The 12,381-nt window shown below is 37.2% G+C and overlaps 1 protein-coding gene across 1 annotated transcript; it reads right to left on the minus strand.

Annotated features, from left to right (window-relative positions):
* Positions 1–4,763: 4,763 nt before the first annotated feature.
* LOC127985705 (glutaredoxin domain-containing cysteine-rich protein 2-like) lies at positions 4,764–11,552 on the minus strand. Its single transcript, XM_052587770.1, has 3 exons — positions 11,229–11,552; positions 7,805–8,014; positions 4,764–4,937 (listed from the first exon to the last, which is right to left on the minus strand). Exons 1-3 carry the CDS (start codon positions 11,550–11,552, stop codon positions 4,764–4,766), a joined length of 708 nt encoding a protein of 235 aa, XP_052443730.1.
* Positions 11,553–12,381: the final 829 nt, after the last annotated feature.

Here is a 12,381-nt window from a genome sequence, read left to right on the forward strand (position 1 = left end):
TTCCCGCTAATAGTCAAATTTTATGATCTACACATTTAACATAGAGCTGCTGTTCAAATATGCAGTTCTGTGACCAGGTAACCTCCAACATTTCCTTGAAATGCTTTCCTTTAATGAACAACATGATGTCTCATCTAGTGAGTATTAGACCAGAGGCGTTTAACCAACAAAAGAACCACCACACACAGCTGACCACCTCTACTCTGTCAAGCACAAACAATTAGCAGAAAGTAAAGTAGCATCTCTGATCCTTGACACAGCATGACATTCTGACATCACAGAGACCTGTCAAAACATTAGCCGCAGTCTCGCTCACCCCCGCTCCAGACTGTTGACATTCTGTACAATCCACTGCTGCCTAACTAGACAAAGTTTGGCTTGGTTGGTTTGAGAAAATCCACTTCTTCAAAGCAAAGATCAACGTGACAGCCTCATATTCACCTCTCTCTCTTTGTTTTTTGTGTGTGGGGGAAGAATGATGTTGAATAAACTTAGCGTTTCATTGACATGTTGACTGCTTTTGATATGAAAGGTGTAATTTCAAGAGATAAGTTTATTTGAAGATGTCAGATCAGGCTAATAGGAAGCTGAAATGTTATGGGTCTAATGCTTTCCATTCAGTCCAGAGAGTCGATTTGTCCTACAGCGCACTGGGATGTCATTTTAACTACTGGGTAAATCCATTGATTGGTACCATTGCAATTTTGTTTCCTTATAGACCTTTATCATCGGCTGAGTAATCAAACTACCTCATGAAATGTGAATACAAAGCGGGAATATCTCAAGTCTGGCTTTAAATTAAATGTAGCAAATGTGTGTTGATGTGTTTTGGCTAGACTACAAAACTGGTGTTAGCAAGATCCTACAGTATCCTGCAGAATCTTATCCATCCTAGTCCAAAAGAAGTGAACTTAACTTTATTGAATGTGGGCTTTTATTTTTATAAAAAATAAAAACTCCTAGATATTATATATAAAATCCCACTTAAGTATACTTGAAAAAAGTACACATTCATGACTATGTTTCCCAACACACCATATTACACTTTTAATAAGTGTGTAAAAATGTGCGTTAAAAATATGGCATGAAAATTACAATTTAAATTGTCATATTTTAATAATCAACATATTTTGAGGTTGACTAACATAAGAAAGCACATGTTCAGTACTTGATTATAATTTATATTACATTACTATATTTTAAATGTATTAAACTCAAACTTCATCATTACAAATATGTGATTACAAATATATTTAAATACAATTTTCTGTAACACTTTATTTTATGGTGTCTTTGTTACGTGTTACATGTACTAACTATTATAATAACCATTAATTATGCATAATTACATGAAAGTAACACTAATATTAACCCTTACCATATAGTAATTACATGTAGTTAATTAATATTACTCAGTACTTAAAATGTATAATTGCACTTTAACATGGACATCTCAAAATAAAGTGTAACCCAATTTTCAATAAATATGACAAGTATTTTAGTTTGTCAGTACATTTGACACTTAAGTTCATCTGACTCCAGTCAATATAAATGTAAACTATAATAAATTGTAGCTTAATTGTAAATAGCATGCATTTAAGTGCTCACACTTAAGTATATAATTTTACAGGTTATTACTTCCATAATAGGTACTCCTTTTAAAGTATGCTAAAGTGTACTTCTTTCTCAAAGGGACACCTTTCACTTTGTGAAATCAAAATGTTGCACCCAGTTGTGAAAACTGGCTAATAGTGAATAGTTATTCTTAAACAGTTAGTGTTATGCTCAAGGCTAAGCTAATAGGCTAAACTGCTAGCTTATTAACTGAAAACAAACAAACACACACACACACATACACACAAATTACTTTTTTTTAATTAAATGCATTGGTTGCATAACGCTGGGACTGGGTATGTTCCATAGTATTTTGACTTGAAGTTTTTAAGAATAAAAGCTGCTTTTAGAAAATAAAATACTTAATAAAAATATAAAATAAACTATTAAACAGAGTCAGGCTCTGAAACTTTATGACATTGATTTCTCATTCTGGAAGCTTGCACTGGAAGCTCTTACATCCATCATGTCAGAAAAATAGTTTTTTACAGAATGGAAGAATAACTCTAGCTTTGCCTCTGCACTGCTCAACAGAGTAGCCAAATCATTTAGGAAAATTGTGAATATCTACTTCAAGCCAAAATAATATTGTTGTCTGGTCATTTCGTGCTTTTGCATTTCGTTTTTGGCACATACTGTAGCATTAGTGCTTGGACGAGCCAAAATGCAGTCCCCATTACCAGTGCTGTCATTTAAATTCGCTGGAGCCTGGACAACATTTTTATGGATAGGGCTAATGAATAGATTATACCTTAGAGAACCCAAGTGGGCCCCCTGGCTGTCCCCTTCCAGATAATAGGGTGATATGGGCTCTGCCTGTTACCTTGCATGTACAATGTGAGAATATGAAAAGATATCATCTAAGTCAGAAAAAAATTAACATAAATAAATTAATCAAATTCTTGTTCTTGTCATGAGTTTCTGACTCCCTGGCCAATTAAAGATGTGTATTTATTGCAAATTATGCAAAATAGTTTTATCACAAACTCAAAATGTACAATCAGCTTGCATGTCACCCCCACTGAAACAACAGAATAACATTCTTGTATTCTGAGAAGATGTATTATGGAACTTGTCCTGCAAGGTTCAGTGCAGCTTTATTCATTGATGTGAAATCTGCCGATATCTGTGTTGTTATTAGAATTGAAGGTCAGAACCGTTATTGATCAGGGCTCTGTGCTGTGCAGCATGAAATCACTCTCAAAAACAAAAGCTGAAACCTTTGAAACCATTTCAGATTCAATAGCAATAAGAAACAATAATGGCCCTCAAGTAATATAGCATTTTTTTGAATGTTCAGTTAATTTTAATTTGCATACCAAGAAATCTTACAAGACAGCATTGAAATTAGTTCTAGGAGTTAATGGAATTAAGTTTCATTATGCATGTCAAATCACAGAGATGTGCAGTTAAGTATTATAAAATACATTATAAACCTTGATATCAGTTCAGTCTTTTGCAGTATTGCCTTTATTAAACAACCAGGCTTTTTAAAGACAACAATGACTACAGTATGAACAAGACGTGTTTTTAATCAGATTTACAGCAAAGTCTTTAATTATTTTATATGAAAAATTGGCAAGCAGTGATACAAAACACACCAGCAATGCATGGTCATGACTGTTGCAGTTATGTTTCTGCATTTGAAACGTGTTCTGGAGTGATTCTTTAACAAAGGAAACTTTTGACTAAGATTTGGTAATTACACTTCCTTACAATTACAATTACACGTCACAAAGCTACTATTTGATCTTGATGTGATACATTTTGGGTTATACTTATCATACTTAGGTCACGATGGTGTTTAAACAACACTTCAAATGTGCTATCAGTTTATTTGCACTTGAGTTGTAGTTTAGTGTGTGGAAGGTCTTTTTCTTCACTAAATAAAAATATTCTGACTTGTTATCTCACAATTCTTTCTTTACATCTTGCAATTCTGACTTTGTTTCTCAGAATTAAGATACAATTTGCAAGTTATAAAGTCAGAATTATGAGATATAAAGAAGCATTTACCTTACTGATTTTTTTTCGTTCTTTTTTCTTCCAGAGGCGTAAAATTCTTACTTTATTTCTCAGAATTGTGAGTTTGTGTCGCAATTCTGAAAAAAAAATAAGTCAAGAATTGCAAGAATTGAAAATAGTCAGAATTAAGATTGAAAAAATGTATTTATTCATTCATTTTTTAAGTGGCGGAAACAAGTTTCCATGTTTAATTCATTCATATTGAAATGATCTGCCAGTGGGGTAAGTAAAATATTCGGTCCCACTTTATATTAGGTGGCCTTAACTACTATGTACTTACATAAAAAATAAGTACAATGTACTTATTGTGTTCACATTGTATTGTAAAACACTTTTGCTGCTATTGAGGTGGGATAGGGGTAAGGTTAGGGAGAGGGTTGGAGGTATGGGTAAGTTGGTTGCACTTTATTTTACAGTATGTGTACTAACATGTACTTATAGTGTACTTACAGTGTATTTATCTAAGAAAGTTCTGGTAATACAAGGTAACTACAATGGCGTAGGGTTAGGTTTAGGGGTAGGTTCAGGGTTAGTACCTAGTTATTACATAGTTATTGTAATTACTATAATAAGTACATAGTATATACATGAGGAACAGGACTGTAAAATAAAGTGCTACCGGTAAGTTTAAGGGTGGGTTAAGGTGTAAGGGATGGGTCAACAGTGTAATTATAAATGTAATTACAGAAATTAAATACAGATGTAATTACATCTATTTTTTTTTTTTAAATATAAGTACAATGTAAAAACATGTATGTATACAATAAGTACATTAAACTAAATTATTAATTAAAATGTAAGTACATAGTAGTTAAGGCCACTTAATATAAAGTGGGTCCAAATATTCTTAAAAGAGTATTTAACTTACCCCACTGGCAGATAATTTTACTTTAATTTTAAGAATGATAAGATATTTTGACTAGAAACCAGACAAATATACTAAGTAAGATAAGCCATTTTTTCGCGGTTGGCTGGTGAATCTGTATTAACTTTCATCGCAGTACTTTCCAGCAGCACATTCCACCCTCAAGCTATCATATTTAAGCACTAATCCGAAATGCACTTTCGTTCACACCTCAAAGGGTCTGATGTCCATCTGACAGAGCTTGGCAGCAGTAGATGTGTTAGTGTGTGCAGGACTGGCAGCGCTGTAGGCCGTGGGGATTGCATGCTGGACAGCGCAGCTCTCTGATTGACTCGTTGAAGCGATTGGCCAGCATGGACAGTTTGCTGCCATGACAGAGGGAGCACGGCTCAGAACCTGAACCTCCGCACTGTCCACAGGAGCCTGCTTCCTGCTGCACAAACAAAACAAGTAAACAAACAGCAAACAAGCGTGGTGCACAAGCAAGCAGAATGATGAAGCCAAGTGCACTCTACAAGCCAAGTTTTAAAGGTAAAGTTCACCCAAATATGATAATTCGCACATCATTTCTTCACCTTAGTATTCCAAACCTATTTGTATTTCCTTCTTCTGTGGAACACAAATGAAAATATTTTTTTACATTATTTATTTGCTAACATCTCTTTGCTCTCTGCTCTGCGTCGAGGCTGAATCTGACCACTAAAACTTTAAGATTAAATGGTTCATTTATATTTTTATAAAAATGGGAGAAAATGTAAACCACGGTTTGGCGGTCAAAGTCATTGTGTCCCTCACTGATTGCCATAGAAACATGACATGGAGAACACCATTTCATGTCTGTATTCGGTCTCTGGAAATATGGAGAAACTTATGGATCTAATGAACTGGTCTATGGAGGTAATTCCTGAACCCCCTGTTTTTCCGCTGGTTCCATCCAGCCCTGATCCCCCTGTATTCCCTCTCAGTCTCCTACTCCTACCTCCTCCAGTCAGTTCCTATGCTCCATTTCCTATGCTCCATTTCCCTGAATTTTCTGTTTCTCCGCTGGTTCCGCCCAGCTCTGAATTTCCTGTGTCTCCACTGGTTCCGCCCAGCTCTTAATTTTCTGCTTCTTCGCTGGTTCAGCCAAGCTCTGAATTTTCTGCTTCTTCGATGGTTCTGCCCAGCTCTGAATTTTCTGCTTCTTCGATGGTTCCACCCAGCTCTGAATTTCCTGTGTCTCCTGTATTCCCTCCCAGCCTCCCTCTCCCACCTCCTCCTAGCACTGCCAGTTTCCCTGCTCCACTTCCGCTGGTTCCGTCCAGCCCTGATCCTCCTGTGTTTCCTCCCATCCTTCCTCTCGCTCCTCCTCCTAGACCAGCCAGTTCCACGACCTCATCTCTGCTGGTGCCAGTCTGTCCCACAGCTCACCCTCAGTCCGCGCCATCTGGATGCGATGGTTCGACGCTGGACTGCCAGTCTCCTGCTCCACCTTGGCATGTTAAGGCCCTGTCTCCGCCTCCAGCTTCCGAGCCCTGGACTCCTGCTCAGTCCTTCGACCCAGCGGCTCCGCCTTGGCTCTTAGCTCCCTCGTCTTCACTGTGGCCTGGCATCCCACATGCTCCACCGGGCTACCTCGTCCCTCTGGCTCCACCTTGGTCAGTCGTCGACCATCCACCGCCTCGGTACTCCATCCCTCCGGCTCTGTCAGGCTCCTCCTTCCCTCTGGTTCCACCTCCATCCTCAGTCACTCCGGCTCCACAGCGGTCTTCCAGGACCCCACCTCCGCCTTGGTCGCCTGAACCTTCTGCTCCACCTAGGCCCTCTGAATCCTTGATGTCACCCTGGCTCTGCGGCTGTCAGCCCCCTGGTGTCGTCCGCTCATACTCCACCATGGCTCCTCCCGCCGTCGACTCCACCTTGGATCTCCGTCCTGGATGGTCTCATGGTCTACCTCCATGCTCCCTCTTCACCTGCTCCTTGCCTGCTCTTCGCCCGCCTCCAGAACCCCCACCCTCGCTCTGCTGGTATTCCTCTTGCGGTACAAAGACGCACATTTCCGGGAGGGGGTGAACTGTTACGTTTATGAACTTTCTGTTCCCTTATTTGGTCACCTTCCTTTTCTTGTTTTGGTTAATTGATTATTCCCCACCTGTCTCCAGTTCCCTCATTACCTCCTGAGTGTTTAAATACCCAGTCTGTTCAGTTCTCCCTCGTCCGTGATTGAATGTGCATCTGAACGTGAATGTATCTGTGAATGTACATGTTAATGCTGAATTTAATATAGTATATTGTCTGTTAGTCTCCTTCGTCATCCTGTAAACTCCTCATTTTAATCACCATACTCCACTAGCACTTTGTCTTTCGTTTAGCACTACCTCACTTGTAACATTTACTATATATTTCTTTATTTTTTTAGTAATACATAGTATAAAAGTCAGATAAAGTTGGACCACATTTTTATTTAACTGTAAACAATGCAGTTCATTTTCTGAAAATATTGCATTCGGTTTGCACATTTACAGGTGCATCTCAATAAATTAGAATGTCATGGAAAAGTTAATTTATCACATTTGTTAAATGTGAGCCAAAATCATCACAATTAAAAGAACAAAATACTTAAACTACTTCAGTCTGTGTGCACTGAATTTATTTAATACACAAGTTTCACAATTTTTGTTAAATTACTGAAATAAATGAACTTTTCCATGACATTCTAATTTATTGAGATCCAGGTGTATTTATTAAAGTATGCATTAAAGTGCATGCCATAGAGTCATTATGATATACTCTTTCTGTATGGTCAGTTACAGTTTGAAGAGTTAGTTAAAATGTTAGTTAAAATGCTTTACAATCTTGCAATGGGTGTATCTTCCATAAAAGACTGAACAGAAAGATTGATTAGAGTAAAAGATTTATGGACGTGAAATGTACAGTACAAGGATTCATGTCATGGTTCATTATTTTCAGTGGTGTTTTAGAAAAGAGTCATTTTTTATGACGAACTGTGTTTTAGCAGTGGATAACATTCTGCAAAAGTCTTAATAACTGCTTTGTAAATTTTGTTATACAGTTATACAAGTAGATTCCAGCTCTGAGAAACTACAAAACATACTGTACAACAGCTTTTTTTACACTATACAGATAAATGGAGAAAGTGATAAAACTAATGTTATCTTTTTTTGAGACACTGGTATATGGAGCAATCAAGTATGAGCAACCATGGTACGAGCAGACTAATTAAAGTTGGTGTAGTAGAACAGAAGTAAAGAGCACTGAGACAGAGCATTTACAGTCTACTGAACTTCAGACTGTTTATACCTTTTGTTCAGTCATTGTGTTCGGTTCCTCTGCGCAGGAGCGTGCTGTTCTATGTCTCCCTTTGCTCCGGGACTCCCGTCCTGGTGAACTTTCTTTTCTGTCCCGGCTGCGGTGAGGACTCCTTCCAGATTCTCCTCTTCTGTGAGGAGCTCGAATAATCTTCAGGTTGCTGGTGTAGATAATAATCTTTCCAAAATCTAATACCGGTTCCTATATTAACAAACAAAGAATCGCTATTATACTATTATACAGAATCGCATTATATAGTCTTTGTTATGGTACTCCAAGCATTTCAATGACGTTGCACTTGAATATGGTAGTCATTCAATACAAAAGTGCAATGATATTTTCACAGTAGCATGTTCGCCACAATAATTTTTCATATAATTTAGTTCATGCAGTCTAATACAGTGCATAGATTCATAGCGTCTGTTGCCATGTAATTACATATATATAATAATAATGAACTAACTATGTTATTATTTTGTGTATCTGTTTTTAAAATCTTTTTTTTTTTTCACTTAGATTTTTGAGATGTCTTTGAATTCAGCTCTCTGTAGGTTGATAATTTTTATTAAAATCAAACGATGTGGCATCCTTTCGTTCCTAACATGTTACCCAGTCCATATCAGTATAGTTATCCAGCATGATATTTTTCCCCATTGAGATCGGATGTGATTTCAAAGTGTTCTATTCATTTTTTTGAGCAGTGCGATATATAATATTATCGTGAATTTGTGTTAATCACGTGGAGCAAAATATGATATTGTGGCAGCCCTACTGCAATTACATAATTATATTTAATTATGTTAAATAACATTGTTATCATCTAAGGTAAAAAAAGAAGAAAAAAAAAAGAAAATTGTACTTGTATTTACAGTACTCTGGATCTATTTTACTGGACTTTTTAAGTCTTTTAAGGAAGGGAAAAGTCAAGAGAAAAAGGAAACCACTGGGGTAAGAGATGGGAAACCGGATTAGGACGTGACACAAGTCAGACTGAAACCTACATCCACATGAGCCTCATGAGTCTGTGAGTTACCTACTATACCATGGCTGGCTTTTATAATTCTAAGACATTGATAGATTTGATTAGATTAAATGTCGGAGATCTGATGTTAAAAAATGTGATAAATATCCTGTCCGTTTTTTCTTGACATGCTGATATGCAAAACGGAGGATCTTTGACAGTTTAGTCTTTCAACAGCATGTCACAGGTGACATTTTAATGAAAATGTAAGCTTAATACAACACAAAGAAGCAAACTAGCCTTCAGTCTTATTTAAAGATTATATGGTTCAGTCTATATATTTGAGTGATGTTCTTTTTCTTTTTCAGATTTGAGCCAGAGAAACACAACAGTGTTCACAATAGAAAGGAAAGCTGATCATTTCTATGCGGATGAGATATAATTGCATGCCTATGTTTAGAAGCTGTGTTGGAGTGGGTCTATTTTTAGATCTGGGAACTATGAATTAGTAACAGTGTGGCATGAAAACTGAGACTTTATAAATATCACTGTGACCGCGGACCAAGACAAAACAAGAGAAAATCTGGCAAGAAATGTTTTGCTTTTCAATGCCAGAAAAAACCCTAATGAGGAGGACAATAAGGAATCCTTACAAAACACACATTGTGTTTCGCCTACAACAAATCGTTACCGTTTTCTAAACTTCGCCCACCTTGGTTATTTTGCAAGATGTCCCACGGGAATGAAATGATGATTACTGTGAACAGGGCAATTTCCATTCCTGTGTGCTCATAAAACGGGGGGAAAAATAATAGCTATTATACTTACGTGGGCTGGAATGATGTTTGACATTGCAAAGCATTATCAAATAAAAAGAAACATTTACGCAGTACAATGATAAAAGCAGCAGACACTGCGAATCAGAATCAAGCAAACCCTTATCAGTCAACTGAAAAAAAAAAAGAAGGGTCTTTTGAAAGCGATGATAACATTAGTGAACAGAACATCAGTAATAACTGATTATTCTGTGAGATTTTTAAGGTTCTCATTGGTTTATAGGACCAAAGTCCCTTTAAGGCAAGTCATTGCAATAAGTAAACATCAAATTCTCCAAAACTGTTGGCCAAGCTTATGACTAAATGTTATATTTGAAATCACTAATTAAATCTAAAGTAGCTGCAGTGATGCGATGACTTTGCCAATTAGCGATTGGCTCTTCCCTCAGTGAAGGCGGGCACATTGCCCTTTCTTCCATTCATAGCTGGTCTAGATGGTTGCTAGCCTGTTCTTGGTGGTTGCTACATGATTGCTGACTCGCTCAAGTCAAAAAAAAGCCCCAAACCATATGATTTTCAGATCTCTAGATATATGGCTCACATCCCACCATGAGTGGATGTTTATGGGATTATTATATCCTATGTCTCCCAGGCAAGAATTAGTTCCTCAGTAAGACTGATTTGAGGTTTTGTTCATATCCATAATGTGAACAGAGGTAGGTTACACAAATGTAATACTTAGCTGGTGGGTTGTGGTGAGGTGTGGGGGGGGGGGGGGGATTGTGAATTATTTTAAATCCATTATCCTAATTGTGAACAATAGCAAAAGGAACAAATAAGATTGTTAATGATAAACAAAAATAGATAAATCTTTCAAAAGCCAAGTTTTTATAAATACGCTCTTTAAACTCATGTTGGTTGGAAATTATTGTTTAGAACTATTTTTAAGAAACATTTAAATTAACAACTCTAAAAATGTCATGTGGTGTAATTTTCAAGTAAAAATTAATAACTATCAAGTAATGACATATCTCTTTACATTTCCCATAGCCTACATGCGAGGGTACCTATGTTTTTAAACATATTTTTCTAAGTAAAATATCATTGCAATTATTAATTCATAAATACCATTGCACTTTTGGGGGCATTTCACAAGCTTAATTAACTGTGAATTGTTAATAAAAAGCTCAAATTATCTGATGTAAGTTTATAGACTCTGACCTTGACAGGCCTCTGTATGATATCATTTTATTTTGTTTTATATTTATTTAATTTTTCTCCATATTTCTGCATGTTGGTTGGCTTTTTGATTGGAATATGTGGCTTTAGATTTTTCTTTTTCTTTTTTTCAGATTTTAATAAGGAATGTGCAGTATTTATTATTGTAATTACTATTATTATGATACAAGATAATGCCAAACTATGTAGAAAAGTTTTCTATTTTAGAATGTTAGTGTATTTATGCTTTTTTTTTTCTCATTACATATAAGGACAGTCGGAATATGGTAATTAGAACTATATATCACATAAGAGGCTTACTTTAGTCAATGTAAGTACTTTAGGAATGTATTTATGTGTGAATGTATCTTTTTAAGGTGTTTTTATTTAATATTTTTTTATAAGTACCAAAGTTCAGTCCAGAGAGAGAAATCTAGCGTTCAGTTTAATGTGCTCTTACTTTATTATCTCCTTCTTGAAGATCTGCACACGCCAGGGAGTTGTATCCCGTCACTCCTCGATAGACGTTTATCCTCTGGGCGATCAGGCCTGTCGGGGGGTACAAACTCTGGTCCTGCATCTCTTCTAAGCCACACAGATGTCCCATCTCCATCTTGGTGTGGATGAAGCTGTGAGGGTACTGCTCCTCTGGACTGTCCAGCTCCTGTCCATCTTCATACACATGCTTCAGCACCCGGCCGCTGTACGACGAGGCCAGCTTGAACCTCACCTTCCTGGGCTTGCCCTCGCTCAAGCTGTCTGGTTCCCTCTGAAGCTCCTCCATGGTCCCTTGCAGCTGAAATTCCCAATGGTCTTTTAAAGAACTGGAAGAACTGTGGAAGAGAAGTATTGAGGAGAGACTCGGTCTGTCCAGCTGCTTTCCATAGCCCTGATGAATTATTGAGCAGGGGATCTTGTGCACAACAGGAGAGTTGCAAATTGAGACCTCACAGTTTCATCAAATAATGATGGTTGAAGGAGAGAAGCAGGTGTGTATCTGTATTGCTAATGCATAAATGAATGTAAATTCTTACTATTACTATTATGTTGAGAGTAATATTGTTGTGGGTGCACTCATACTTGTATATATGTATGTGTGTGTGTATGTGTGTGTGTGTGTGTGTGTGTGCGTGTGCGTGTGCGGGTGTGTGTGTGTATACAGTATAGACCAAAAGTTTAGACACACCTTCTCATTCAATGAGTTTTCTTTATTTTCATGACTATGAAAATTGTAGATCCACACTGAAGGCATCAAAACTGTGAATTAGCACATGTGGAATTATATACTACATAAAAAAGTGTGAAACAACTGAAAATATGTCATATTGTAGGTTCTTCAAAGTAGCCACCTTCTGCTTTGATTACTGCTTTGCACACTCTTGACATTCTCTTGATGAGCTTCAAGAGGTAGTCACCTGAAATGGTCTTCTAACAGTCTTGAAGGAGTTCCCCGAGAGATGCTTAGCAGTTGTTGGCCCTTTTGCCTTCTGTCTGCGGTCCAGCTCACCCCTAAACCATCTGGATTGGGTTCAGGTCCGGTGACTGTGGAGGACAGGTCATCTGGCACAGCACCCCATCACTCTCCTTCTTGCTCAAATAGCCCTTGATGCCTT

The sequence above is a fragment of the Carassius gibelio genome, chromosome B21 (genome assembly GCF_023724105.1).
Source record: "Carassius gibelio isolate Cgi1373 ecotype wild population from Czech Republic chromosome B21, carGib1.2-hapl.c, whole genome shotgun sequence".
In the NCBI taxonomy this organism is placed as follows: Eukaryota; Metazoa; Chordata; class Actinopteri; order Cypriniformes; family Cyprinidae; genus Carassius; species Carassius gibelio.